Source organism: Amblyomma maculatum, chromosome 8, assembly GCF_055883805.1.
Source record: "Amblyomma maculatum isolate TAMU_Amacu chromosome 8, ASM5588380v1, whole genome shotgun sequence".
Lineage (NCBI taxonomy): Eukaryota > Metazoa > Arthropoda > Arachnida > Ixodida > Ixodidae > Amblyomma > Amblyomma maculatum.
Genome location: NC_139351.1, coordinates 105,118,880 through 105,146,843, shown reverse-complemented (window position 1 = coordinate 105,146,843; position 27,964 = coordinate 105,118,880). Strand labels below are relative to the sequence as shown.

Genomic DNA, 27,964 nt, shown 5'->3' with positions numbered 1-27,964 from the left:
TTAAGATTCACATTCACAAAAGAGAATCGGATGCATACGGCTACAAAACAAAGGTCTGAATAAAAATTTAAAACAAAACAAAAAGCAGGCAGCAACACTTTTGTAGCAATCGCTTCGAAGGACTTTGTTGCTGCTACACGTTCATTCAATCTTTTGTTTCCCGTATACGTGTTCCAAATCCCCGCTGTGATTCAGAATGACTCGAAAAGAAAGTGATGACGTCACACCAGAGTCACATTACTGGTGTCAAGTAATTTAGGTTGACTTGCGAAATAGTGATGTCACAAATGAGTCACGCGATAGTGTCACGTGATACAGGATTATCAACAGCAACAAATGTTAAAGCTTTCGCATTTCTCCACTGAAGCAGACTTGTGTCATCGAAATTTTTTTTTATTGCCAAAGCATTTATTGCCTCATGAAAAGCGTCATCAGAACCAATTCCAAGGACAAAAAGCAGATTCAATAACATTTATGACTGTGTACTCCAATGCAACTTGATTTCGTGCTCAGCCTGTTTCTCTCTCACTTGGCGGATGCTTGGCTTGGGCAAAATGGTGCTGACAAGTTCCCACTGCAAAAGAGACAGCAAATAAACATGAAGCAAACGAAACTTGAGAAAGCGAACAACCCTTAGGTATTGGTCAAGAGCCCTGTCAGGTATTATTTTTTCCATATCTCGCGGGTTTTATGTGGAATGCGGAAAAAGGACAGCGTGCGATTTATTGTGTAGTAAACATATTTTTGCCTACAGGCAATACTTTAAAAATTGACTAATCAAGCAAAACTAATCAGCTAAGGGTAAAATAATATATAGCCTGACTACCTCCAGGCTAGTCCAAACATTACGTATTTGCCTAAATTTGAGCTCGGAGTGCACTTCATTTTTACACGTTGGCTAAAGCTGAGCGATAACCACATGAGACGACAATGCACGGCTAGCTGAAGACCGTCAAATCATTTCTCCTCGTCGCTGTCGATGAGGTTCTGAGCTTTTAGAAAATTTCGCCCATCACCTGCAAGCAGCTCGAGAGGCAGCCAATTTGAGAAGGGTTTATGGAGACGCTCGCTTCGTTTCATCAGTGCATATACATGAACGCATCAAGACAGCTTAATTAAATATGGATAAGGTAACAAAGGACAAGAAAGGGGAATGTGTCCAGATACTGTTAATTATCGAGAGGAGCGTGATCGAGAAAGTCGCCGTTAGCAAGTCTGCATCGCTCTGTCGTTTCGCGCAAAACTGCGCTGTATACTGCCCTCGACCGAACTATGAGGCGGCGGAAACAGGGCACCACTGAAAGCGCGCCGCTCTGTCGCCGAACCCCTTTGGTCCATGCGGGGTGCACTATCGGGGCAATGACAGGTGATGGCGTCGGTGTCACGCAAAGCATCGCCTAGGGTTGTCGCCTCATGCGGTTACTGCTTCATATAGGGAAACACACATAAATAAATAAATAAATAAATAAATAAATAAATAAATAAATAAATAAATAAATAAATAAATAAATAAATAAATAAATAAATAAATAAAAAAATAAATAAATAAATATATATATAGTCGTGGAAACCTGCGGCCAGAGAGTGTCCTGGACCAATGTTCATAGGGAATCATCGCTCCGGCAAGCCGTTCTATTCTTCCTTCTTCTTCTTCTTCTTCAAGCATCCAGACACGCCCATCATCATGTCATGCAATCATCAACATCGTACACTTCCTCGTGCACGATCGGGACGATCGCTCGGTGGCCCCGGGTCATGTTACGAACATCAAGGAAGAAGAAGCGGGCAGTGGCGCGGACAGGAGCGCTGGCGCTAGGCCTGGTAACATTTCATTTAAACGTCATCTCACTGTCGTCGGCCATCTCTCTGTCCTGTGTTCTGTTTTCATCGGCTTGCGCATCGTAACAATATATATATATATATATATATATATATATATATATATATATATATAATGTTACGATGCGCAAGCCGTTTTCATCGGCTTGCGCATCGCATATATATATATATATATATCGTAACATTATATATATATATATATATATATATATATATATATATATATATATATATATATATATAATGTTACGATGCGCAAGCCGATGAAAACAGAACACAGGACAGAGAGATGGCCGACGACAGTGAGATGACGTTTAAATGAAATGTTACCAGGCCTAGCGCCAGCGCTCCTGTCCGCGCCACTGCCCGCTTCTTCTTCCTTGATGTTCGTAACATGACCCGGGGCCACCGAGCGATCGTCCCGATCGTGCACGAGGAAGTGTACGATGTTGATGATTGCATGACATGATGATGGGCGTGTCTGGATGCTTGAAGAAGAAGAAGAAGGAAGAATAGAACGGCTTGCCGGAGCGATGATTCCCTATGAGCATTGGTCCAGGACACTCTCTGGCCGCAGGTTTCCACGACTCGATGGCGGAGGCCAAGGCACGCAGCGTATGGCATAGGCAGGGGAGGATGTATTGAAGTGTAGTGGTGTCTTGGGTCGTGGGGTCTTTGGTCGGTACATCTGGTCAGTGGGGTCACATAAGGTCGTTCGGGTCTCTTCTTGTGTCTTGTGGTCATGTGCGGCGTCTCGTGTCAGTCTCTCCTTCGTCGTGTCTTGTGGTCAGGGCGGGGGGACGGGGCGGAGGAACGACAAGGTCTTGCTGAGTCCGGCAGGCTGGGGAACAGCCACACGATGCCTCCTTCAGCCGACGGCGCAAAAAGTCGCAGGGCACCGAAGCTCCGGGCCAGGATGAGGGAGTGATGATGAAGTACCTCGCCCCTCCAACCAAATGTCAGGATGCGCAAGCCGATGAAAACAGGAGAACACAGGACAGAGAGATGGTCGATGATAGTGAGATGACGTTTAAATGAAATGTTACCGGCCCTAGCGCGAGCGCTCCTGTCCGCGCCACTGCCCGCTACTTCTTCCTTGATGTTCGTAACAATATATATTGGTTTGGTTTGCTGGGTTTAACGTCCCAAAGCAACTCGGGCTATGAGAGACGCCGTAGTGGAGGACTCCGGAAATTTCGACCACCTGTGGCTCTTTAACGTGTACTGACATCGCGCAGTATATATATATATATATATATATATATATATATATATATATATATATATATATATATATATATATATATATATATATATATATATATATATATATATATATAAGGATTGATTGCCAACAAATGTACAGATTATTAACTAGCCCGTTTAAGCAAACATGGCTGTGAACGGAGCTGGACAGCTCCGTCCCAACCAGCTCTATATATATAGCATAAGTAAATAGACGTACTTGGTTGCTAGAGGTTACATACAAGAAAATGGTAGAAGCGTTGCTAGCAGCCATTGAAGAAACTTAGCATAAGTAAATAGCCGTACTTGGTTGCTAGAGATTACATATATATATATATATATATATATATATATATATATATATATATATATATATATATATATATATACACGCGTGTGTTAACATGACTAACCATGACTACAACTACGACCAACGATGACTAACTGACCAACTATGGCCATGGAAGCAATGACTAATCAAAATTTAACTATCATGATCCGTTATCAGCGACTAATTTCATTATTATCGATCTCTGGTTGATTGACATTTGCAAAGTACGTATTCTGGTCACATTTTCTAGTCATTCTTTATGGTCGTATAAAGCATAAGGCAATAAATGTTATCGTATTAAGAACTATACCTCTAGAGCGTAGCTCCACTACGTCTTTCGCCTCGATGGGTCCGAATGACTTTCACTTAAGTGTGGATGTCCACCAAGAATTGAGACAGCTATTGCGCCTTTCACACATCAAGCTTATAACGTACGGCATGTGCCTTTGTAAGGTGAATTGTGTGATTTATATGCAGTTCCGAAAGCATTTCTGGCTGAGCGGGAACGTCTGCTAATCGGCATGGTGCTTTTAAGCCCAGCGGGGCCTTTACTCACAGAAGACGGCTGAAGAACAAGTCCTTTCATGTCTTGTTTTTGAATAATCGCGATTGTGTGCGTAATGACTGGATTTAACTCACTTATGGTATGCGGGAAACAAAAGTAGCGAACAAGCCATCGCCGTAATATTTGGCATAGTAGAAAATACACTACATCAGTCGACCGTGCAGCCGCTTCCGTGACACCATTCTGTTCTCTTCAGACATTGGCAAATGATGCCTCGTACCGTTGATATTGTTCCTTTCTAGAACGGTGTGCGTGGAGCACGGAGTTTGGCGAGATTGTAGCCGACAATAAAATTCGCGATCCAGAAGAAAGGTGTCGCTGGATACATGCACCCGCGGAGTGCCTTTTGCCCTCGATGTTGAACCTTCTCGGGTGCCACCGCCGGGGTGCACAGGGCACCGCGCCGGTTTTTGGGCGCATCCAGTGCGCGGTGATCGAGGATGCCATGGGACACCTCTTTCTTGCTTCAAGCTTCTACTCCCTCCCCTCGCTCACGGCATGGTTTAGGTGCCTATGGAGAGTATACGAAGAGGCTTCCGTGTGCTGTGCGATGTCAGCGCACGTTAAAGATAATAATAATTGGTTCACAGGAAACGAAAGGCGCAGTATCTGTCACACTTGTTTCTGTGAACACCTGAACCGCGCCGTAGGAGAAGGGGGGGAGGTGGGAGTTAAAGTGGAAAGAGAGAAAGAGGAGCCGTAGTGGAGGGCTACGGAGTAATTTCGACCACCTGGAGATATTTAACGTGTTGTTGTTGTTGTTGTTGTGGCTGTAGGAAAAAGGAATAGAAAATGCACGGGCCTGCTACTGGCTCTGCAGCTGAGCCACCTCCGCTGCCTCGTGCAGACAGAAGAGAAAATAAAGAAGAAAGAAAAGGAAGAGGGAGAGCAAGACGCGCGCCGCAACAACAGCCGCCGTCCACCACCGAAGCGGTGGCGGGTGCAATGACGGCCTACAACAGATATAAATTCGGACAGGCTAGCACCCGCCGCAAGCGGCGGTGACCTACCTGTCCCAGCCCCATCAGGGGAGACTGACTTCGCATCTTCAGGTGGTCGAAATTACTCCACAGCCTTCCACTACCACTACGGCTCCTCTTTCTCTCTTTCCACTTTCACTCCCACCTTCCTCCCTTCCCTTACGGCGCGGTTGAGATGTCCACATCAAACAAGTGAGACAGTTACCACGCCTTTCCCTTCCTATAAATCAATCAATCAATCAATCATGGAGAGTATGCGACATATATTGCGCCTTTCGTTTCCTGCAAACCAGTCTATTTAATAACAAAAATATAGAAAGAATCGCGTAATGAAAAGGTGGCGTTAAAAGCATTATCGAGTCGCTCCTATTCTTAGAGTGAAGCTTGAAAGTACCCCTAATACATACCGCGTATCATCTTGCTAAACCATGCAAAACGAAATTTACCAGAAACATTCGCTCGTACCACGATGGGGCTGGTACAGGTGGGTCCCCGCCGCTTGCGGCAGGGGGCTAGCCTGGCACCGAATTTTTATCTGTTGTAGGCCGTCATTGCACACGCCACCGCTGGTGGTGGACGACGGCTGTTGTTGCGGCGCGCGTCTTTCTTTCCCTCTTCCTTTTCTTTCCTCTCTATATTCTCTTCTATCTGCACGAGGCAGCGGAAGTGCCCCGCCGGGGTGGTGCAGTGGTAAGACGCCCGACTACTGTGCCGGAGTACCCGGGTTCGAACCCGACCTCGGCGGCTGCGTTTCGATGAAGGCGAAACGAAGAGGCGTCGTGTGCTGTGCGATGTCAGCGCACGTTAAAGATCCCCAGGTGGTCGAAATTACTCCGTAGCCCTTCACTACGGCTCCTCTTTCTCTTTCCACTTTCACTCCCACCTTACTCTCTTCCCTTACGGCGTGGTTGAGGTGTCCACAGAAAACAAGTGAGGCAGTTACCGCGCCTTTCCCTTCCTATAAATCAATCAGTTTAAATCAATCAATCAGGCAGCGGAGGTGTGCTGTGCGATGTCAGCGCACGTTAAAGATCCCCAGGTGGTCGAAATTACTCCGTAGCCCTCCACTACGACTCCTCTTTCTCTCTTTCCTCTTTCCTCCCACCTTCTTCCCTTCCCTTAGGGCGCGGTTGCGGTGTTAACAGCAAACAAGTGAGACAGTTACCGCGCCTTTCCCTTCCTATAAAGAAATCAGGCAGCGGAGGTGGCTCAGCTAGAGAGCCAGTAGCAGGCCTGTGCATTTTCTTTTCCTTCTTCCTACAGCCACAACAACAACAACAACTTGACCTTAACCTGCTCCCTCCCGCGTTGGTTGCCGGAAATAAGTCGGAAATAAGTACGTCTTCAACAAAAAGAACCTACGATCAACGTTTTGTTTTAATAAGAAAACCGAGAAAAATTTCCGGAGATGTTGAACTGTCCCTCCCAGGATGCACTGCAGTCATAGCTAGTCTATGCAACAAGACTCAGCCATCTGGCGTATAGATGCAGAATGGCGGTTCACAGTCGATTCCGGCACTTTTCACGGCGGCCTCTTTCCTTCGTACATCAATCTTTAAAAAATTTGAGTTTAGACAAATATCTATCAGGGGAATGAAGCATTACTGGCCGCGGTTTCTCGCGGATCTCAACCGAACCGGCAGCAAATGCCTCCAGGTAGACCGCTATCAATAATAGCGATAATTTTACCGCCAATACGCCAGAAACTAGCCGTTCTAAGCGTTTATATTACTTTCACCATTAATAGTAATAAAATTGAGGGGAGCAGGACACATAAGCTCCGCTCTTAAAGATGTCATGCGAGATCGTTAATGGCGCCTGTCTCCGGCTCCCTTGTGGATCTTAGTTCATGTGCTTGCACTTTGAACACTCATACTTTTATTCGTGCCTCTATTACGTCACACTTCTTCATTAGCACACATTCGCAAGCTACCATATCTTGTGAAAGAACATCGCCCTACATAGATATGAAGCTCCGCACGAACGTACCCTGGATTAGCGTATCTGACCCTGGAACCAAAGGTCCCGAAGGGTTCGATTCCCGTCTCAAAGAAGAGGCCAGAGTTGATAGCTCCTGCCAACTCGGCGACGTCATGTAGTCTCGTGACCTCATCTAACCTGGCGACCAATCAGTGCCTGGCAGGCCATACCACCTTTCAACTACCACCTGCCAACCTGCCAGGGGACGTTCGTGATTTTCAGCACAACGGGGCCTTTAGAGTCCTCGAGTTAATAGTGCCACTGGTGAATAAATGCTTCCGTATAAAGACCGTAGCGGTAGCAAGGCCAAGCAAAGCTGCGGTGGGCTCAGTGAAGTGAACGGATAAACTTCAGCTGCCCAGTGCTGTTACTTCAACTTCCTCGTCTCTGAGGAGGCGCGCACAAGACGTACTGCAAAAATTTACTTAGCTTTTAGAAGACTGCCAAGAGCACGCGAAAACTGTCCGGGACTCAAACAAAAACGCATAAGAGACTGCAAGAGGAATCATATGTTAGCCTCTCGATTCATTATCAACAGGTACCGTAGCCTTCACTTCCCTTCAAGGTGTGTCACCTTGTCAAGCCTTCCCAATTTAAGATTAAGGACCATGGTCGGAAGGCTCAAATTTCTGTTCCTTATCATCGGCAATAAATGCAAATTAATAGGTCAGAGTGATTTGTTGTTATCCAAAGCTAATCCTCTTGACGCCACCGCAGGACGTATATTCCGCTTCCAGTAATTAGTATTTTGATGCATCGGAACAGTTTCCCCTCTAAAATGATAAAAGAATGAAGCATCTTTTCCAATTCCCAAGTTAAGATTTTTTTTTCTGTAATCGTACTTTAGGCCAGATTTATTTATTCAGCGAGCATGGAGTACGAACTTGTTTGCCTTTTTGTGTTTATATAATGTTGTCGTACATGTACGTCATCCTGCGTGCGCGATTAGAAAGAATTTTTTTCTTTCCAACGTAAGCAAAGCCATATATAACACATTGTTCTTCGTTGAAATGAGTTGTTAGGGCGCTTGGTGCAATTATAATCCTTGCCTTTTCACGCTCTAACTTCTACTTTTCGAAAAGTACGGAGCATCTTCTGACTACTGCAGTCTCCAATTTGTGCGGCGGCGTGTTCAGCAGTTCCGCAAAGAATTGGCACTACATGGCATGGTTTGGTTTGGTTTTGGTTTGTGGGGTTTAACAACCCAAAGCGACTCGGGCTATGAGAGACGCCGTAGTGGACTACTCTGGAAATTTCGACAACCTGGGGTTCTTTAACGCGCACTGACATCGCACAGCACACGGGCGCCTTGCTCTTCGCCTCCTTCGAAAAGCGGCCGCCGGGGATCCCGCGTCCTTGCGAACAGTAGTCGATCGCCGTAACCATGGTATGGTATGATACAGTACGGTACCTTGTAGTATGGCGTGCTTTTTAGCGCCTCAAATCTGCCTATGAACGTACTGAGAGAGATGTGGCCGAGGGCATCAGAATATTTTCCATTACCCAAAGTTCTTCAACTAGCACTCATTTGCCACACGACCAGTTGATGCGAGAACCATTGCTTACCCCAAATGTTGGTCTGGGTGATCAGGCCGAATATAAGAGACACCACTCACCGTACGTTTCTGAAATATAATTGGCTCTCTCAGTACAAGCCACCTGACGCCCTCGGTGCACGGTGGATAAGTCAGAGAGCCCTTGTAGATGTAGAACTCGTCGGTATTATTTCCAAGCAGATCGTACAGGTTCAGAGCCTGCATCGCAACAGTCCACACTTTATTTCAGTACACACTGAGCAAGAGTGGGCGGGGTCTTTTTACAAGATCATAACGATATGAGAGGAAGATGCATTATAAGATTCGTGTAAGCAGATCAAAAGATCGTCTTTATAAATAAAAGTAACCTTTGAAAATCTTGATGCATTGCCTTATCCACTACACGCCTGACGCGTTACTCGCGCCTTTCACTACATTCAAGGACACGAGTAATGATGCGCTCAGAGAGGGGCAGCCAGAAACGAAGGCGATGTCGGATAACCAACTTTCTTCATCCAAAGAGCTCCTGTCTGGCAGTGAGCTTTGCACGCTTACAGAAAAGGGGCTATAAAGAAGGACGTGAAGTTGCGAGTACTGCCGATCAAGCACCTGAAGGGTGAGCAATGTGCCTTTGATGGTATGCATACATTTCATTTTCAGGTAAGGGAAGAACCGAAAGAGGTAGAGAGGTAAGTTCATTTGGTGTCTAACCGATTTGGAAACATTATTTGCCCTTTTTTTCGCAACGAGGCAAGGAAGATTAACGCCTCCTTCCAAGAAAACTTACCGCTATAGGACGCAGTTTTTCAATCTATAGCGTGAACTACTCATGTATTATTAACGCCGACAGTAAAGTATCTAATTAGTAGTTTTGTACTTTATTCGTGATTTCCTATCGTCATTAATCGTCATCATCATTAAAAACACACTTACGGAAGTTTTTTTTTTTTTTTTTTTTTTTTTTCGTAAGGACCACCCGCTACAAAGGGGGAGTCAGAAACCCAAATCCAAATTATTCAAATTGCTTAAGGTTATGCCACTCTTATTACTGCAAAAGCTGCTCGGACAGTCAGATGAAACGTATTAACTTAACACATATCTTATAATGGTAAAGAATTCTTGAATAGGACAAAAAGCTTTAAAGAAATTGAAAATATATAAGACAGCCACTTAGTCAAGGAGGTCCTACTCATCGCCACGATTCAGAAGGTACCCCTCTCAAACAAAGTAACAAAAGTATACAACAAAAGGATACAAACAAAAGTATACCCCTTTCTGGAATCAAAGCGAGGTCACGAGTCGAAAATAGAACAGCTATCTAGATGACCATGCTTATATCACTTTCTGCAGCCTGCTGAGGTACTGCCTGAAAACCATGATACTGCACTCTAACAAATCAATGTGCAAACAGTGTAACGAAACAACAAAGCGCATCTGATACATTTCGAAAAAATGCCATCAATTGATGATACATTGCTGTTTTGCGTCTCCCTCCCTTCCCATCTAGCGTCTTCGCGAAAAAAAAAAGAGTTCGAAAGAAGTGTGACATACTACGCCTTTTTCTTCCTGTGAACCAATTATTATTAAGCTGGCGCGTAAGTCTATTTCAACCTGCTTTATCCTGAAAAACCCTTCATGACATTTTTCTTCCTCTTGTAATGTTGCTGCTCTTTTCGGTGTCGCACTTTCTTCGCGGAAAGAAACAATAAAGAACACTATTCTGCAAAGAAAAACTTTCGGCAGATGCACAAAAATGCGTTATCGTATACCTTTTCAGAACTGCCCCCGCCTTTGATTTTGTCTACAAGGTCTTTAAGGGCACCGTCCACGACGCTGGTGTTCATCGCTTTCTCTTTTTTCTTATAGCGGCCTGGAACCTGGGCAAAAGAGCGCGCGAGGCACTGAGGGCAGCGAATTTGTGTGCAAATTGTGCCCTTGAATAAAAAAAAAACAATATTAAAGAACGTCATTGCACCCATGCACGGGCACCAAACTAAAGCAACCTTGAACCCAGGGAGCACATAAAACGTTGTTAGATGTCTTATCGATAGGGGGCAGTTTATCTTTTTCTTAACTCCGACGTGAAGTTCCAACCACGGTCAGTGAAATTACTTTCGGAATTCCATAACGAGAAAACATCTCCAAAAAGTCATCCTGCTGCTTGAACACTGCGAATAGCTTGCAATGGAACTGTTTCACAATATCGAATGCACATGTCGACCAGTGTATGTATGTACCTGTTGCATTTGGTGGACATTGGAGGTCAGACCCATAATGTCAATAGCCACTTTTGGAAAATCGAGATCGATGGTTGGCAACGTACTAAGTGGTAAAGGATTATTCCTACCATGAAAACCGTGCGCTGGCACAGAATTCTGATTTTGGACACTATTTTCTGCACACCCTGGTGTCCGGCCAAAATAATTCGCTCATGTTCCAAGCATAACACGGTTTCTCGCAGACATTTAATTCGGACCTCCTTCCAAGTGCTAAAAATGCGTTACCTATAAAGAGCACCGTCTTGAACAAGAGATTCAAAAGCTGTTCGACTCCGCTTCCTTTTCACGACCTTGCCTCCACGCTCAAAGCAGGCTTATAAGTTGGAATCTTCTTTTTGTTGCTTAATTTCAACCTTAGCCGGAGGAGCACTTAAGACGCCTAATACTTATTTAAACTCTGTGCCAGCTTAACAACGCAAAACAAATCGCAAAAATTACGAGTGACTTTAGCAACTAAAGTAGTGAAAGGCGAAAGCCTGAGTGCCGCATTATGCTACGAAACTGACACTAATTAGTAATAAATTATTCAGTCATTAGTTGATTAATCAATCAACAATCATTATTTATGTATTTATTAATTGCTTAATTTGTCATCAATTATCATTATTAATTAGTCATTGATTAATAATTGATCATTGACATGTGGCCAATATAAGACACGCATTCGCGCATACTGTGGTGGTGCTCTGTGATTGGTCGAGACCTATATGAGGTCATCCCGCCTCGGCCAATTAGAGCTGCCGCAAAAGCTGGACACATTTTGTCCACGACAGCATGAGCCATTAAAGGCTTTCGCCTTAAAATGAAAAGGTGGCGTTAAGGCACTATCACCTCTACTAATATGTCGAAGCTTAATGTCCTCCTAGTTTTTATGTTCCAAAGGACGCTATTACAATAAAACAAGAGCGAACGGTTGCGTGGCAGCTTTCTTTGAAGGCCAATAAATAAATATATAGTTAAATCGTGCCCTGATGGAACCATTGCGGTCAGCCGTTCTTCGAGACGATTTTCAGCTTTTGTATTCACATTTTCTTCAAACCAGTAATTAAAATGTTAGATATTAGCTTTAATTAATCAACCGTTTTGAACGATAACAATACTGCAGACAAGGTTTCACGAGGCTCTCACAAGTCCTCAGTTGGTCTCGACGGGCTAGGACACTGTATGTTTCCGAAATTATTCGTTACTTTAGATATGCCACCTGGTATTTTGGCAACCTTAACGAACTATTTGTTACTCAGGTAAAAGATACGTACTTAATATGGGCACCAATTTGGAATTGTAGTTTGTGGGAAGGCATACAGCGCCGGCTCTCTCTTGCACTTACCCTCTTCGTTATGCCGCAGCAGCGAGGGAGAAGCACGCGGCTTCTGCTCTCCAGATCACGACATAAAAGCGGCGCAAACGAAACGAGGACGAAGGAAGAGATACAAACACACCTTCTGGGAAACGACTTATTTGCGTAAGCCAATTGAGAAGCGGTTTGGCATACTCAAACAAGCCGCTTCCCAGCTGGTAGCAGTGAGCGCGTGTATTTGTTTCTCCTCCCTCGTTCTCATTTTGTATGCTTTGCCTTCGTGTTTCGTAAAAATGCCTGTCTGGCAACAATGTTCAGTTTAAAAATGGCTGTCCGATATCCGGAAAGGGTATCACACATCTATTTAACTGCTGCCCTTCTTTCCGGGCCGAATCATTTCAGAAAGGAATGGGCGAGCAACAAGCATAAATATGATACAGCGCAAAAAACAAAGCACGGTAACTCCCCCGACAAAATTTCTAAATATTTAGGCGTCATCCCGTAAGACAGCAATGTTAGAGGGAAGGTTATTGTAAAGTGATATTCTAGGTGGATATACCTAACAAAAGTGTTTGCATCACGTATAATTAATTAGCAACTTTGCAACGTTTAACATTATCTGAGATAAAGCTACCAGCGGAGAATGAATTGTCAGGTAGTGGTACAGGTTACGTTCAAGGAAAAGGCTTTACAGTGGGAAATCAAGACATGCGGTTCCGAGGCGCTGTATTGGCAGTGCGGTCATAAAAAGAAACCAAGGACCCGGCAGCGTCACGTGTAACAGTTCAGGTGGCATAAAATTAGGGGGACACTTAAGTTGTGCCTTAAAGGTATATATGACGAGATAAGCGGCCGCCTGGTGTGCTTCCGCATTGAAAAATTACGTAAACGCGCAATTTTAACTCAGAAATCCGCATTCAAACTTCGAACATGGAGACGCCATCGGTCTCGGCAACGACAAATCAATTCTCGATAGAATTCCGGTGGCCGCCGCATGCAAGCGACACAATTTTCTTTTTTTTTTTTTTTTTTTGCTCGTCCATGAAATTTTCTTCTTAAACTAGGACGACGGCTTTTCGACCGAAGACGTCTTATACGCTATCGCATAAAATATGTATCAATCTCATACCGGAGGACGGGCGTAATTCTGAAATATATATGCACTAACCTTGAACAACGCGGCAAGCGCGATCACGTTGTCGGCTTCCGAGAGGGCGTCGGTAATGTTGTGCTTGCCCTCTTTGATGTGGAAAAACTGGATCTGCGTGCGAGAATTAGGAAACGTCAGTGTGCACACTGCAAGTGGGCATGGCGTACAAAAGGAGCTACGTTAGCCGATAATCGCGGCACTCCGCCACAAAAGCAAATCCCGTACGGAGCGAACATTTTCTCTTCGTCACCCAACCGCCTGTGTTGAAGCTCATAGCCGCGCTGATAAGAACGGTACTCTAGAGAGCCCACATCACTACGCAGGAGACTTGGTTTAAAAAGGGCAGCTAAATCGTTTCTTGGGAGCTCGATGAGCGCAGAAGGCTGAAATGAGTGAAGTGAGAGACACATGAAAGACGCATGCATATCGCAGATTCACCACGGGGTAGATGGATCACAAATGTGGGAAGTCAAAGAGCTGAAAGCGGACAAAACGGAATTAAACACAACCAAAGCAAATCATTGCTATCATCCAAGGTACCTTATCTCTCGTTTTTTAAGGATTATCGATGGTTAACACCGCAGCGACAAGGCTGCAAAAAAATAATAAAAACAAGGTATCATGAAGGGTAGCGGTGCTCTAATTTCGTTTTGTTATTTTTCTGCTTCTGTTTCTCCGACCCACCACACTCATCACACTTGTGATCACTAAATATCCTGGTGAATCTACGATATTTATCTCTGTAATTCATGGGTCTTTCGCGGCTTCTTTCCTCATATATGGTTTCTAAAAACGTTATGAATCAGGTATTTACTCTTTATAAAACGCATGTTCGTGCGTGATACATCCTTCGGCACATGCCACTTTTATTGTTTTCCACTTTTTTGGCGCTAGATGTTTAACATTGAGGTTCGCAAACCGCGTGTTAATTTAGCTTTCCGCCTGTCCTCACGTAAACGTTCGTCCTGGCGGTACTTACTTCCCATGTGAGCGAACATCCCAGGCCAGAGTTGCTTTGAGACGCTAGACCCTATAAATCAACCAGCATCCCAGGCAAAAAAACCTGTGCATTAGCCAATATATCTATACTCTAAACTAGGCATCTTTACTATAATTGTGCAATTTAACGCACCCTCGCTGATCATCAACACCACACAGTGAGCCCCGCCATGGTGGTTCAGTGGTTACGGAGCTCGACTGTTGAACCTAAGGACGCGGGATCGAATCCAGTAGCCGTGGCGGCCGCTTTTCGGGGAAGCGGAAAACAAGGCGCCCGTGTACTATGCGATGCCAGTATGCGTTAAAGAACTCCAGCTGGTCGAAATTTCTGGAACCCTCCACTACAGCGTCTCTCATAGATTGGGTCGCTTTGGGACTTAAAAACATGGAATTTAACCCACATAAGTGTAAGCTCTTAATCGCCAACCGTCGCCGTAATCTTCTTATTTGTTTCTATAGGTAACCTTTGGCGTGCCGTAAAACCAGTTCAGTCGCATAGTCCTTTAGGTGTAACACTTTCTAGTCATGTTTCTTGACCCCACCGGGGTGGCGCAGTGGTTACGGCGCTCGACTACTGTTCCCAAGGATGCGGGATCGAATCGCGGCCTCGGCGGCCGCTTTTCGATGAAGGCGAACAGCAAGGCGTCCGTGTGCTGTGCGATGGCAGTACACGTCAAAGAACCCCAGGTGGTTGAAATTTCCAGAGTCCTCAACTACGGCGTCTCTCATAGCCTGAGTCGCTTTGGGACGTTAAACCCCCCAAACCAAACCAAACCAAATCATGTTTCTTGGAGTTTGCTTCTGACTAACAAAACATAATCGACCGTGAAATACAGCAATGATGGTTAAAATTCCATCTACATTGCGCACCTCAATATGTCCGTCCATCACACTCAGTCGTCACTCGTCAATCCAAACTAGAATTCACATCACCCGTTTGGAATGCTCATCAAGCTTACCTCGTTATCACGTGTCTGTTCAGAATCTCGCAGCCACGTTCATTCATGATATGAAGTCAGGGCCTCCGCACTAAATATAGAGTTCGTTTCGTCGCCCTTATCACTACGTCATCGCACTTCCCGCGTTTCTTTATTCTATATAATATATAAAAATCCCATGCGCGCTACACCCAATATTCCCTCTCCCCGCATATCCCCTCGCACTACAGGTTTTCCCTCTGAATTTAATCCTAGCGCCAGCGGAAATAACCTGAGCGCCGACTGATATAATCTGCGTGCCGTGTAATTTAATCCTAGTACCAAGCATATAATCAAAGCGCCTGCATATTTAATCAAAGTTCCAACTCGAATGTCAGCGCCAACCAATTTAATCCGAGTGCCAACGCAATTAATACAAGCGCCGGCAGATTTAATACAGGTGCCAACCAATTTAATCTATATGTGGAAAATGAATGCGGTAGAGGGCTCCAAAGCACGAAACATGAATACTAGAAATAAATCGAAATTGAGATCACTTTGCAGACCATGCGACGAGTAAGCGTCATATCTGCATGCACTATTTCGCTTTGTTCTTATATCTTGCAACAACCCAGAACCACACGCAGGTGAAAAACTGCAGTTTGTGACACGTCTCTTGCAGATTTTATCTTAGATGCATGACAAGTGAATAAATATGACTGTCATCTTCTAATTGGCTGGTTAAGCACTGCTTATTATGGGTCATCATATGCGCTGAACCTTCACGCATGCTGATGACAAGTGCGGCATCCACGCAACAGCCGGCTGTTTTTATGAAATTGCAACCGGTGCAGAAATGTATTTGTGTTTCTAATCATGATTCAACACCACTAGTAGAAAAGAAGGATTAGTGTAAAGCAGAGTTGGTCTAGGCGAGAAGACTTATAACCAGAGAAGCATTACCTCATTTTACCGCTTTTTCAACTTTCCACGGCCATCGTCACGGAAAGGGAGAGCGCGCACCCCTGCATTCAGTCTGGCCGTGACACGGTAAATTGAGTAAAACTACGTACAGCAGAGCTTACAACCCAGGCCAGGACTAGCCATTGGCCTCTCACTATGGTCACCTTAGCAGCAGCACTTAATTTGCCTGGGCGGCAATCCTAGCGACGTAGGTCGCTAACAAACTATAGGCCCGTTGTATAAGCACAGAAGCCGCCGACTTTGAAATACAATTTTATTTTCGGGGAGACATTAGGTAGCTCTAAGTGTAACTCGGCCCATTTTTACATATCGTCTTCACGCAAAGCTGCCTGTATAAAAGAAAAGTTAAGGCGGTCGAAAGCAGCACACTCTACCCTTTGTATTTGCTGCATAGAGTATCGGGCAGCTTCGAGACACAAACTGCACCGAAGGTCCTTTTTAGTCATTCCGGGTGGAGTGATGAGCACCAGGTCCCTCCGCTCGCTGAGAAAAGCTTTGACTTCCGACTCCAACTTCGAAAACACTTCCTCTATAGGGTTAAAAAACGGGCTGTACGGAGGCAGCCTGCGGCGGGGCACCTCTACATTCTCGAATTCCCTTTTCCCTCGCACCTCTGCACTCGGGAACGGCCTTGCTGATTGAAAATGTCAACCCCGCCAGGGTGGCGCAGTGGTTTGGTTTGGTGGTTTGTGGGGTTTAACGTCCCAAAGCGACTCAGGCTATGAGACACGCCGTAGTGGAGGACTCCGGAAATTTCGACCACCTGGGGTTCTTTAACGTGCACTGACATCGCACAGCACACGGGCGCCTTGCTTTTCGCCTCCATCGAAAAGCGGCCGCCGAGGCCGGGATTCGATCCCGCGTCCTTGGGAACAGCAGTCGAGCGCCGTAACCACTGCGCCACCCCGGCGGGTCTTTCTCCCCTCTCTTACGACGCGGTTGAGGTGTCCACAGATAACAAGTGAGATAGTTACCGCGCCTTTCCCTTCCTATAAATCAATCAGGTGGCTCAGCTACAGAGCCAGTAGCAGGCCCGTGCATTTTCTTTTCCTATTCCTACAGCGGCAGCAACAACAACAGAGTGGCAGAGCACTCGAAAGGACAAAGAGGTGGCGGGAGCTTGCGCGCAACTGAACGGGGAGGAGAGAGCGGTGACTTAGTTTGCCGCTTTTTAAAACAAGAGAGCGCACCCAGTCTAGCCCGTGTTCGTCCTGAACTTACCTCCAAGGCGGTAAGACCGTGGGGGAGAGCATGCTCCGACCCGTTTTGAAAGTCAATTCCAGTGTGCAAGTGCATCTCTGTCAGGGTGAAGTTCCCGAGGTCTACGCCATCAATACTCTTGGCGTACAAGATGCGCTTTTCAGTTTCTTCAAACGTCAGTCGTACTGCGGTTAAAAAGAAAGAAAGAAGAGGCACAATATATGAACAGGCTCTAAGCCAGGAAATAATAAATGTGATAAAAGGAAGGAATTAATTCTATAGCGATTAAAACCATGGGAGAGGGGTTGGTCCACTGGAAACTACCCGCTCTTCTACAACTAATAGTTCGTAAAGAAAACAAAAACAATGCCCATTCAAAGGCAGATCTTTTGTGGTAAGTTTTGGCACCTGCCAGTTGCTGTTGGCGAGGGATTAGCGGTGCAATTCCATTGTACCCAGCTTTGGAAAAGAGCGTACCTCTGAACTTGGTCACAGCATCACCAACGATGGTAGTCGGCAACGCGTGTCGGGGCGACTTATACCCTCTTTACAGGGGCGGAGTTAACCACGGTTAGCGTAACTGCGGTTACGCGAAACCGTGGTTAGCCCGTTTACACGGCAGACCGAACCATAGTTACACCCCTAACTGTGGTTATCGCAAACCGAGTTTGGCGACCTCGGTTTGCGTCGTTAACCGAGGTTATGGCGGCGTCTGTTCACGGAAGCTGCTCGTCGGCACTCGAGTGCGCGAGACGTACAAGCGTGTCTGCTTCAGCAGTGTACTCGTTTGCCCGTATTGAATATCCGGTGTCTACTGTGCCGCCCGGCGTCTTCGGTTACGGCCTACAGCCAAGCGTCTGCGTACTGAAACCCCGTCCTGTGTTTGCAGTATCGTTTGTGCGGCTTGGTGCTGAGCGCGGAACGTCAAAAAATGCGCGGTCTTAGCTTTATAATGAAAGTGCACAAGTTCGCAACGCTTGCAGTGCGGGATGCTGCGAGCAGGCTGAGGTACGTTACACTTACCGCGGCGGTGAAGCGAGCGAGCGCTGCGAACTACAGCGGGGTGCGTAACCCCCTAGTCGTCGATAGGCCTAAATTATTTCTCTTCGAAGCCGCGGCGATCGGCGCTTTGGAACTGACCAACGCTGTCGAAATGGTGTACTCATGAAACATCTTTATTGCGAATCCTATTCTGCCGCCGTAAAATAACGATACGATAAACTTTGGCGATACATTAATCGCAGAGCTAGTATAAGTAGAACGCGGTGAGCCGCAATGTACCGGCGGCAGCTGTCTTGAACAGAAACTTGTTAGTATCGCGGTTATCGGTCTTGCCAGCAATTTGCCGCTCGTCAGTGATCAGGAGTGATTCAATTCTGATATTCGGCTCAGTATTCCAGATGCCAATAATTTTAGCACGCTTTGTTTCTGACGTCGGCGCTAGCGAACCGCCGTGTTGTTCGCGAACGGTCTGCGGGAGGAGGGGCCAACGCGGCGGCGTTTACGATGGTCAACGAGGTGCTGCCACCGTTCGGGGCTTCACCGCTTTGTTGACGCCTTGCCGGACGGCACTCCGGAAACTACATTATAAATAAAATATTTGTAAATGTTGCTTCGTTCCGCAGATCACCGCGTCGCTTCGGTTGTACTTTATGGGTAATGGCGGCCGTAACCGAGAACGGCGGCGAGCTAAGCACAGCTAACCGCGATTGGCGGTTAACCGTGGTTAAGTTCGGTAACCTCGGTTAAGCGTAACCGTGGTTAAGCCGGCCGTGTAAAGACGAATCAGGGTTTTACGCCGGAAATCATGTTAGGCTTGTGACATGGATGGCAGCGGTATACTCATATTTAATTCTTTATTTATATTGGTAATGTGTCACGCAGGACTAGCAAAGTTCATAAGTCCGTGTTCCAAAGCTATTAAACAAATTTCAAAGTAGTGTGTAAAAAGGTGGATTTGTTACGAATTAACGGGGTGCCATTAGAAAAAAAAAGAAGGGGGGGGGGGGGGTAAAAACAATAAGAATGAGGGTTCATGATCATACTCCCAGTCGAAAAAAACTACAGAACTGTGTCAAGAATACGACAAAATATTCTGTAGTTTTGTCGTAACCATCAGATTTTTCTATAGTTCTGCAGTACTTTTCTGTGGTTCTGTAGTTTTTCTGTAGTATATTTCTGTTGTCTGTAGTTCAGTAGCACTTTTCTGTTGTAACTACAGAAATTTGTGATGTTACTACAGAATGTTCTGTTGTCACAACAGGTTTCCCGTCAAAAACCGCACAGAGGTTCTGTCGTAACATCAGAAACATTTCTGTAGCTTTTTCCGACTGGGCTCTGCCGCTATAACCCACACTGAGTAATCAGTCTTTCATGAAAATCCTTTTTTGCAAGGAAGCCGCCAAGCACAGTGATGCTCTAAGCGCACACTTACAGAATTGGTTCTTGCGCACGTTGAACCGCAGAACGGGAACGTAGTTGTATAACTTGTATTCGTCGGTGGTTTGGTCAATGTATATGCCTCTGATATAGATGGGAGACTGCATCTTTCCATTTCCACACTTATTCTCCACAGGAAAACACTTCAGGTCTCCCCACGTTTCGGGTGCATCAAAAGCTGGAAGTACGTGAGGTATACACAGGTCACATGACACAGTCATTGTTTCTAACCACGGTTATAGCGCTTAATGCGACCTCGCTTCCTCGTTCACCCATGCAGTGTCTTATGTGAGGTCGAACGTTCTGAAACCTCCCAAGCACGAAGACTCGAAGGCAATGAAGCGCTGTAGTCCCACCCTAGAGTCGCACTGCATAGGGCTCGGCAGCTGGTCTCATAAAAAGAAAAGAAAATTCTCTTTTGGACCACTAAAGTGTTGTTGTTGTGGCTGTAGGAAGAAGGGAAAGAAAGTACACGGGCCTGCTACTTGCTCTAGCTGAGCCACCTCCGCTGCCTCGTGTGGACAGAAGAGAAAATAGAGAAGAAAGAAACAGAAGAGGGAGAGAAAGACGCGCGCCGCAACAGCCGTCGTCAACCACCTAAGTGGTGGCGGGTGCAATGACGGCCTACAACAGATAAAAATTTAGTGGCTGGCTAGGCCCCGCCGCTAGCGGCGTTGACCTACCGTCCCAGCCCCGTAGAGCCAGGAACAGCCACCCTTCACCACCTCCTTGCCAGGCAAAGTGGAGTGCGATAAGACGAAAACATCTGTTACGCGGCGGTCCGAAGCCCTCCACTACGGCACCTCTTTCTCTCTGTTGTTCACTCCGACCTTCCTCCTTTCCTTTTCGACTCAGTTAAGGCGTAGGTCCGCGTAAAACTGCGACAGATTATGTGCCTTTTCTTTCCTGTAAACCAATTTTAAATGCCGCTGATGCCTACATTGGCTCACCACTTGCTTTACAATGAGGTCGAGGTGGAGAAGGGTGGCGGTTCCTGGCCCTACGGGGCTGAGACAGTAGGTCAACGCCGCTTGCGGCGGGGGACAGCCCCCGAATTATCTGATGTAGGCCGTCATTGCACTCGCCACCGCTAAGGTACGTGGTGGACGACGGCTGTTGCGGCGCGCGTCTTTCTCTCCCTCTCCTCTTTCTTTCCTCTCTACTTTCTCTTTTCTGTGCCCCGCCGGGGTGGTGCAGTGGTAAGACGCCCGACCACTGTGCCGGAGTACCCGGGTTCGAACCCGACCTCGGCGGCTGCGTATCGATGGAGGCGAAAGGAAGAGGCGTCGTGTGCTGTGCGATGTCAGCGCACGTTAAAGATCCCCAGGTGGTCGAAATTACTCCGTAGTCCTCCACTACGGCTCCTCTTTCTCTCTTTCCACTTTCACTCCCATCTTCCTCCCTTCCCTTACGGCGCGGTTGCGGTGTCCACAGAAAAACAAGTGAGACAGTTACCGCGCCTTTCCCTTCCCATAAATAAATCAGTCTCTTCTGTTACCGCGCCTTTCCCTCTCTATAAATCAAATCAAAATCAAATCTCTCTCCTGTCCTCACGAGACAGCGGAGGCGGCTCAGCTACAGAGCCAGTAGCGGGCCCGTGCATTTTCTTTTCCTTCTTCCTACAGCCACAACAACAACAACAATGAGGTCCGCGACGTGGAACCCCAGCCGAGGCGCATCGTGTGGGCGCTGGCCCATCAGGGAGTACCAGGGAACGAAGCGACAAACGCCGCTGCCCGCGCGCTTACATCCTCCGGGCACCCACCATCCGATCCCCCGATGACGAGCTAGGCCGACCGCTGCTGCGGTTCCGAGAAATTATTGACGACTGCAAAGCTCGGCCCCAACAGTACCCACCTCCGTCGAAGGGGCTTTCGATGACCAACGAAAGCGTTCTGCGAAAGCTGCAGACCAACACGTTCTGGTGTCTGGTCCAGGCTGCTCGCTACGACCCAAATATTAAACCCGAATGCCCACAGTGTGAAGAGAGTTGATGCTCTTTATCTCACATGGTGTGGGCATGTCAATCTAGTTCCCACTTTGCTCCCCATCCTACCCCCATTTAAGAGGCTTGGGAGGCCTTCCTGCCCGGGTACTCGTCGGTCGGAGCCCAAAAGGCCCTGGCTTGCCGTGCTCTCGAAGCGACTGGCACTTGCGGCGGCCCGGACTGGGGTTGCTGACCAACTGAGGCAGGCGTTCACCATCTTCGCCGGCTCGCGCCCTTTCATTAAAGGAAATGAAACGCTTCACAAGCAAACCTTCAGGTACTGTGCCTGCTTCTGTATGCTGTGTGGTGCGGCGTTCGAGGAAGCGCCAACTTAAAGCCGCCGCGCGAACGCCTGGATCGACTGCCCGGCAGGGTCAGCTTCGTATAAACGTGAATCATCTGGTGGCACCACTAGCCGTGACGTCATGACCGCATGTGACGTCACCGGTTATTAGACATAACCGGATGATAACGTCACACCCAGTCATGACGCCACGGTCGATTACGTCACCATGTGATGTCGTCATAGTCATTCATTTCAATGCTCGATATACTACACCACTGATGATGGCATCATTTATTTCAAAGTACGACGTACTATACTACTGATGGCGTCATCATTAATTACAAGGCACGACATATCACACTACTGATGACGTCATCAAACAAGCGTTAAGGGCGGAGGGCCGGACAGCCGGACACGATCGTGGCCGCGAGCATGAACCAATAAAAGCTTCGGCCTTAAAAAAGAGAGCGAGGCTAACACGAAAGGCTTCCTACGTACAGAGGTGCACCAGGCAACAGACACGGAAGATAGGAATGCAGTGATACCAATACTTCAAATGCGGAGACAATAGAAATCTTAACATCGCAGCTCCTGCTGACGATTTCGGGGATGATACATATATTTCCCTTACGTGCTGGCGCACTCCAGCCTTGGCCACAGTGCGGTTTACATCGTTTAGAAGACAATTTTTGAGTTGTCATGGAAGTCAACGCGAGAAAGAGTGCATACGAAAAAAACTGCCGGTCGTCACTGCGTAAACGCTGCACGACGCCTTAACTCTCGGCACATTTTGCCGTGAACGCCTTTACTTATACTGCAACATTTTAGGTCAGCAAAGCGATGCGCGGATGTCTAAAAATACGTCCAGCATTGCTACAAACCGCTCATCTACATTCCTGGCTTTTGCGCGATAACGCGAGAGTACCTGTGCCGATAGCAGGTCTGATATGATTTTGTCGTGCTTTGCAACTCACCGACTGACTGTTTGCAGCTCAGTGCTTGCTTTTATATCCGTGCTTCGTTCGAAGCGTGACCACAGAAATCAATTTTTGATGTATGTTATATTTGTTTAACCTCTGGTGCGAAGCGATGCAGGCCGGATACTGCACAGGTGCAGAGTTCACGACACACGTCGTGTACGTTGAGCACAGCGCCCAACAATACAACTGCTTCTTTTCCGCTACTTAATTTTTAGACCTCCATGTACAACATTGTGGTTCAGCGTATCAGTTTCAACAGCGTGTATCAAGACGAGGACGGAGCACGGGGGAACACACAGGGCAAGCAGGCTCTGAACTTTCCAAAATAAAGTTTCAAAAAAAAAAAAAAGCAATTTCCAAAGTTCAGCACTTGCTTGTCCTGTGCGTTCCTCCGTGCTCAGTCCTCGTCCTGCTAGGCGCCGCTAAAACCGATGATCTTGTACTAGCGGGTGCATAAGACGGGCAGATTTAAACGCTCGAAGAGGTCCTGATATCCGATCATCGTCCGCGGCGCAAAGTCATTTTAACTTCCTGTTTAATTGAAGAGACGGTTTACTCCTGGCAGCTTCACGTCAGAAGAGTAAAACGACGTGAAGAACATTGTTGTACAAAAGCAAGGAAAACCGAACAAGGGTTGATGGGGAGTGCTAGCCAACATTTCGACACGAGGTCGTGTTTCCGTCTGGCCACCAGGACAAGTAATTTCTGATCCCCTTCAAGATCGAATTTTCCAGATGCGACTATGTGTGGTTACAACAGTACACGAGATCCATGAAAATTATTCTCCGTCGATTTGTACCCTCTCGTGTATAGTTATATAAACCTAAGATAAAAAATGGCGTTAAGGTACTATCAGTATTACTCCTCGACGGTTCTTAAAGGAATTGTGAAAGCCTGTATACACACGCATATGCGTAGGCTCAGGTGTGCCGCGCACACGCACCAACATAACTGACTTATAATTACCTTGGTACGACCACTCGCAAGGAGGAGGATAATCGGCCTTTTTGGTGGTTATCGGAGGCTGCTGCTCTTGAGTGTCCGGCGCTTGTGACGCTTCCGGTATTGGCAGCGTTTCTTCTAGCACTTCCGGCGTTAGAAGTGGCCCCAGTGTGTCTTCTCCGTCGTCCTCAACAGGTTTCTCTCTGTTTTCTGCGAGGGAGTTGAGAGCGAGCCCTCTTAGCATCCTTGATGAGGAAGAACACGCTCTTCCGATGAAGTGCAGCATAAACACACAAAAATAACCAGAAAGAACGGCACACCACGACCGGCACCTATATAGTGCACCTATACAGCAGCGGCTCCGACATTATATCTCTCGCTTAACTTGAGAAGGAACGGCTTGCAAGCTTGGGCCCAATCGAACCTTCAACTTTGGCAGCTTCAGAGTTGCCGTTCTCAAGTTAATACACGCGAACAGCCGATTTCCAACCAATATGAAACACCTCAAATAGACTTCAGCTATATAGCCATATAATCCTGATCATTCAGATGTTACACTTGTTAACTTGAGCGGAAGCGTCCTTTCAAGTTAAGCCCTGTCATAGTGGCCAATCGGGAGGGAGGGGGAACGCAGCGTAGCAGCGCGCGCAAGAAAGAATCGTATTAGTGCAATTCAGGCCAGCATCATAAACCGTGTTTTTCAGTGCTTTGGGTGTTTACTTACGGCATCTCCTGTCGAGAAAAGCAATTACGTGGTCGCAAAGCGGAGGCTAACCCTCCGCACTCATAACTTCCGCGCAAAAGAGAAGAGACAAAAAATGATCACGTAACTGTCGCATCCAGTGATCACAGAGGTGCATCCAGGTGATCGTCTTGAATGTGACGGTGTGTAGTTCCGTATCCTGAGGGTGAAGAATTGGAGCAGTAACATTTAAGTCATTTACTACTCGGAAAAAAAATCTTAGAATACCGGAAGCAACATAATGTATTTAAGTGGCACAAAACCAAGTGCTGAAAGTGCGACTTAGGATAGCAAAGATCCCTACACTCAGCAAGCACCAACAAGAAGTATATTTACAGGAGTCTGTCCAATGTAGGAGAGATGACATGAAAAAAAGACTGACCTTTACGCACTGCAGAGGACACCGTGTGTCATAATCATTAGACCCTGTAGTAGAGGGATCTAATGATTGTTTTAAGTCTCAATTTCCTAATGGTTGTCTAAACAGTTTTTAATTAGAGGAATGCGGTTGGTCTAAATGTGCATGCCGAATATACATGTTTCTGACGAGGTAGTAGTGTAGTAGTTTGCGGAAGGCCGCAATGTATTTTGAAATGTTTATCAAACTAAAGGGAAAAATACCACGCATCAAAGGTAAAAGGAATGTTTGTTGAAGACCGAAATGTTACCGGCAAAAATTTGAAACTACGAACATTTGCCGCTTCGAGTATGGAAGCAGCCTCTTTCAATTGTGTAATTGCTTCATGGTGAGTCAAAAAGGATAAGGTTCAATATGTGAATCGTGAACCTTTTTACGCGACGGCAAAAACCCCAAAAGAGCCCTTCGGTTGCCAGATTTAGAAAGGGTATTGAAATGTTTAGCGTCACACTCGTCTTTTGCTCCTAAAACTGTACGTTTAGAAGAGCTGCATGCAACTCATAATTATGCCACTTTTTCTGGCACTGATTCTGGAGAAGTTCATTCCAAGCAGCCTTCCTGCGTCTGTAATCCTGGGAAAAGCGGGTATTCCACCAACCAGCTGTAGTATTTCCTTTTGAACTGCGCACCAAGAACTCAGACGGCAGTTCTCAATCGCCGAGCATAAGCGTTTGGATCTTTGTTCCTCATCAGTTTTAATTACTGACTCGGGAGTGAGGGAGTGAGTGAGTAGTGTTTAATAATCAATGAAGCTGGCACAATTAAGACCTATTCAAGGGAGGGAGGTAGTAGCGTCAGGGAAATCACATTTCGGTGTCAATGCTTGTCTCACGTGCAAACTCCCAGAGGGATAAAGCACAAAGTTAAGTGAAAATTATTAGTTAATAAATGATTTCAACTGGGAAGTCGCAGGAGTTAAGCGGCAATTAAAATTAAAAAAAAAAACGACTGGTATATGGTCACTAGAGGAGCAACAGTTAACTGTCGGCCAATTATTGAAAAAAACACTGGGAGAGGCAAAAGTTAAATCTAACGCAGATTGAGTGTGCGTTCGTATAAAAGTGGCCGAATCGAAACTTCTGCAAGAAAAGTTATATGCAACCCAATCCCAAAGGCACTTGCAGCAGATAGCTGTCTTATAGCCCCATGACACATGATGTGAATTAAAGTAACCAGCTACAGAACTGAGTTCCGACAATGAAGTGAAAGATCTAGAGGTTTGGTACCTTGTAAATCGCAAGGGAAATAAGCGTTCACTAGAGAAAACGGACAGTGATCTGCTATATAAGAGTCTAGAGACAATAACTCACTATCTGGAGTAAATAACTGGAAAGAAATCTTTGCCTCGTGACAAAATTTTAAGAAACGAATATAATTAAGCCTTCTCCGTGTTGACTGGCGATTTTGTCGAAATGAGATATAATTTTCTAAACGTGAATGCTTATCAGCTGTTAAGCAAATTTTCTTGCAAAATAATTATGTCTGGATTATGTTGTGAAGAAATTTGAACTAAATTTGTTGGAGCTGATAGATTAGATCGACAGTTCCACCGGAGACCTCTTAACACCCCTATGGTTGCAAAATCCGGGCAGCCACAACTGCCTGCCCAAAAAGGTTTTTCTTTACTTAGAGCTAAGCTGATGCTTTGAATTTGACTGGGACCCGCGGAGAAGGTTTAAACATGGGAGACCCATTCCGTTTGAGAAGTCTTTCCTCTGACTCTGTCATACTGCATCATTAATGATTCCAGCGTCACCCGAAATAGTAGTCTTGAGAGAAGCAGAATCATAAATAAGAAGACTAGCTCAAATAACACAGACACAGATAATAGGAGAAAAAAGGACGAGCGCTCGTCCTGTCTTCTCCTATGTCTGTGTCTATGTTATTTGCGCTAGTCTTTTTATTTATGATGGCACACCAACTAGCCCAGCTTTCTGCTTTGACTGAGAAGCAGAAGCAGCAGTAGTTTTTTTTTTCCTGAGGCGGAAACATTTCAGATAAAGAATGTTGATTCATTAATGAAGGCACGTTAGACATGACAGGGGTCGTTCCAGTTTGGAAGGCTTGCGTAAGTTGTGCTGCCAGAATATTTGTAAAGCACTCTGTGACAGTCGTTATCATTCGATCAACAATTTTAGCCATACAGGCTTCCACGGTAGTCATTATCACCTTAGATATCGACGCATCTAATGGCATTCCTGATCAGGCTGACATGCTTGCATAGCCGTGTGATCTTTCTTATGTTATAACTTTATAGGTTCACGTCGCGAACAGCGTTTTCTGTCTATTATTTCTAGAATTTGCTATTCTGAATTCTAGATGAACAATCCAAGAATTTTGCAGCGTAGGCTCCGCCACAAACACTGCATTTGTCGTTTTATTCAGGGCACGATGACAAAGGATGACCGTTGCCGCATTTGCAATACCGCAAGGTGATTTTGCAACCACCAACACTATGACCATACTACCAGCAGTTGCTGCACTGTAGTGGCGTACATGGAAGAGGATCAACAAGACATATCAAAGGACATGCTTTTATCTCTGATGAGCATGAAGGCCCCGCAAAAGTGGCAATTACTGACTCTGTCGGCACCCGCATATTGTTAACCTCCCGGCCACAGCGATATACCTTAATAGCACCCGCCGCAGAGAGGTTGAGAGTCTCAGCTGGAGTTAAACAAGAGTCTACTTATCGGACTATTCCTTTTGTGCAAGCAAAATGAGAAGAAATAAAGATGCTAACCTGAAGACATCCAAATGAAGAGCAGTTAAGGAGATCCTTAGCGCAATCAAGGTCAGGTGAACAGCACAAGATTCGGCCACGTCCAAACTGCCTGACCTGCGTAATCGTTCCACAGCTGGAAGAGGC

General features: G+C 46.1%; 1 protein-coding gene across 2 annotated transcripts; it reads right to left on the bottom strand.

Moving 5' to 3' along the window:
- Window positions 1-404: 404 nt before the first annotated feature.
- LOC146182106 (carbonic anhydrase 1-like) lies at window positions 405-27,964 on the bottom strand. Of its 2 annotated transcripts, XM_084575602.1 has the most exons (8): window positions 27,839-27,964; window positions 23,960-24,837; window positions 19,736-19,918; window positions 17,323-17,486; window positions 13,220-13,312; window positions 10,245-10,352; window positions 8,557-8,694; window positions 405-574 (listed from the first exon to the last, which is right to left on the bottom strand). In XM_084575602.1, the coding sequence occupies exons 2-8, from the start codon at window positions 24,219-24,221 to the stop codon at window positions 473-475; spliced, it is 1,050 nt and encodes a 349-aa protein (XP_084431728.1). In that variant the 5' UTR covers window positions 24,222-24,837; window positions 27,839-27,964; the 3' UTR covers window positions 405-472. The 2 variants fall into 2 exon arrangements, with proteins under 2 accessions (XP_084431728.1, XP_084431729.1); XM_084575603.1 differs by lacking the exon at window positions 19,736-19,918 and having other exon boundaries at window positions 27,839-27,963.

What these genes read in the sequence shown, in the direction of transcription:
- LOC146182106 (XM_084575602.1), bottom strand. Translation starts at nt 24,221, where the DNA reads ATGCTGCACTTCATCGGAAGAGCGTGTTCTTCCTCATCAAGGATGCTA. An exon ending in ACGGTCTTACCGCCTTGGAG is followed by an intron (nt 13,313 to 17,322) that starts GTAAGTTCAGGA and finishes TCTCGCACGCAG; the next exon opens with ATCCAGTTTTTCCACATCAA. An exon ending in GCGGGGGCAGTTCTGAAAAG is followed by an intron (nt 8,695 to 10,244) that starts GTATACGATAAC and finishes GTTGCGATGCAG; the next exon opens with GCTCTGAACCTGTACGATCT.